The sequence below is a fragment of the Fopius arisanus genome, unplaced genomic scaffold (assembly GCF_000806365.1).
Source record: "Fopius arisanus strain USDA-PBARC FA_bdor unplaced genomic scaffold, ASM80636v1 scaffold00005, whole genome shotgun sequence".
In the NCBI taxonomy this organism is placed as follows: domain Eukaryota; kingdom Metazoa; phylum Arthropoda; class Insecta; order Hymenoptera; family Braconidae; genus Fopius; species Fopius arisanus.
The window spans coordinates 1,175,951-1,177,272 of NW_011887744.1; the positions used below are offsets into that span (position 1 = coordinate 1,175,951).

General features: G+C 36.5%; 1 protein-coding gene across 1 annotated transcript; it reads right to left on the reverse strand.

The window, feature by feature from the left end:
- Nucleotides 1-496: 496 nt before the first annotated feature.
- LOC105273378 (probable salivary secreted peptide) lies at nucleotides 497-1,121 on the reverse strand. The gene has a single exon (XM_011315784.1). The coding sequence runs from the start codon at nucleotides 1,034-1,036 to the stop codon at nucleotides 635-637; it is 402 nt and encodes a 133-aa protein (XP_011314086.1). The 5' UTR covers nucleotides 1,037-1,121; the 3' UTR covers nucleotides 497-634.
- Nucleotides 1,122-1,322: the final 201 nt, after the last annotated feature.

Sequence of the window (1,322 nt, forward strand, 5' to 3'; positions counted from 1 at the left end):
TAAACTCAAGGGAAATGTGTGAAAAGCCCAATCGGCTATGAATGGATAATAAATAAATTTTTTTAAATTGTCAATGGAAATCAACAGTTTTTATTTATTTCTATGCACATATCATAACTATAAATGATGACAGTGCTTTTTAGACCTGGATTTTTAAAAAAAAGTTTTATCGTCAAGTAAAACGTAATTTCATATATATGTATTCGCCTCAGGAATCCTCTCTAGAATTTTTCGGGGAAGAACCTGATGGACTATTATTATTATATAGATGACTATCTCTGAGTCACGTAATTTCAGTGACGTATATTGATAGCATTTGATTTCTGATCAAATATACTATATTTATGGAAATATAGCCATATCTCTTTAGGGATCATCTGATTTTGAAAATGCAAACAAGGGGATACGACTAAAAAATATAAGCAGAAGAGAATGAGTGGAAGAATATCAACAACGCTCTGGAACTCAACAAGGGGAGAGAATTCACACAAAAACATTTGTAAATATTCAATATTCGTTTTATTCAGGATGATTCACAGACAGGTGATCAATATTGATTGGTGATGTCAGAATAATTGAACATGTGATAAGATTTTAGAAACAGAATAATTCCACATCACCTTTCAACTATAATTCAACGTCTGGCGTAAATCTGTACAAGAAATCTGAGGCCATAGTTCTTCTGGTTTGTGAATTGAAGGGTAACATTGGTAGAACCGGGTCCACCTCTGACGATGTTGGCATATCCTCCAGTGCCATTATTGGTTTGATCCAAGGCAAGAACCTGCGTGATCTTCTCGAATTTTGCGGCGCTGAAAATTCTCTGAATAGACATCTGCCAAACCGATGACCCTCGGTAGATGTACTCCTGATGGGCCAGGCGATCTCCAGGTAGTCGATTTCCAGCGATGAGATGATGACTTCTATTTGCACCAGGATACTTCGCAGGCGCTCTGGGCACGTATGCTTCAGACGGTGTGTACAATACCAGTACAATTGCAGCGAGCAAAAGAGGCAAGATGAGCTTTGGAAACATTTTCGATGAGTAATTACTTAACGATAATTAGCAATTTTCGACAGTATGATATTGAATTATCACTGATGTGAGAAGTCACATGGGAGCTACTTATATAGCCAAGTGGTTACCTGGTATCAATTGCTATCTCTTATCAGTAACATTTGCTGTCTCTCATGATAGCCTTCATCGCACGTCTTATCATGAGTTACATCTCGCTTCAGATTTATCATGAGTTTATGAGTCATTTTCACATTTAAAAATAAGAGCATTACAGTTCTTACTACTGGATGTATTCGATTGAGTA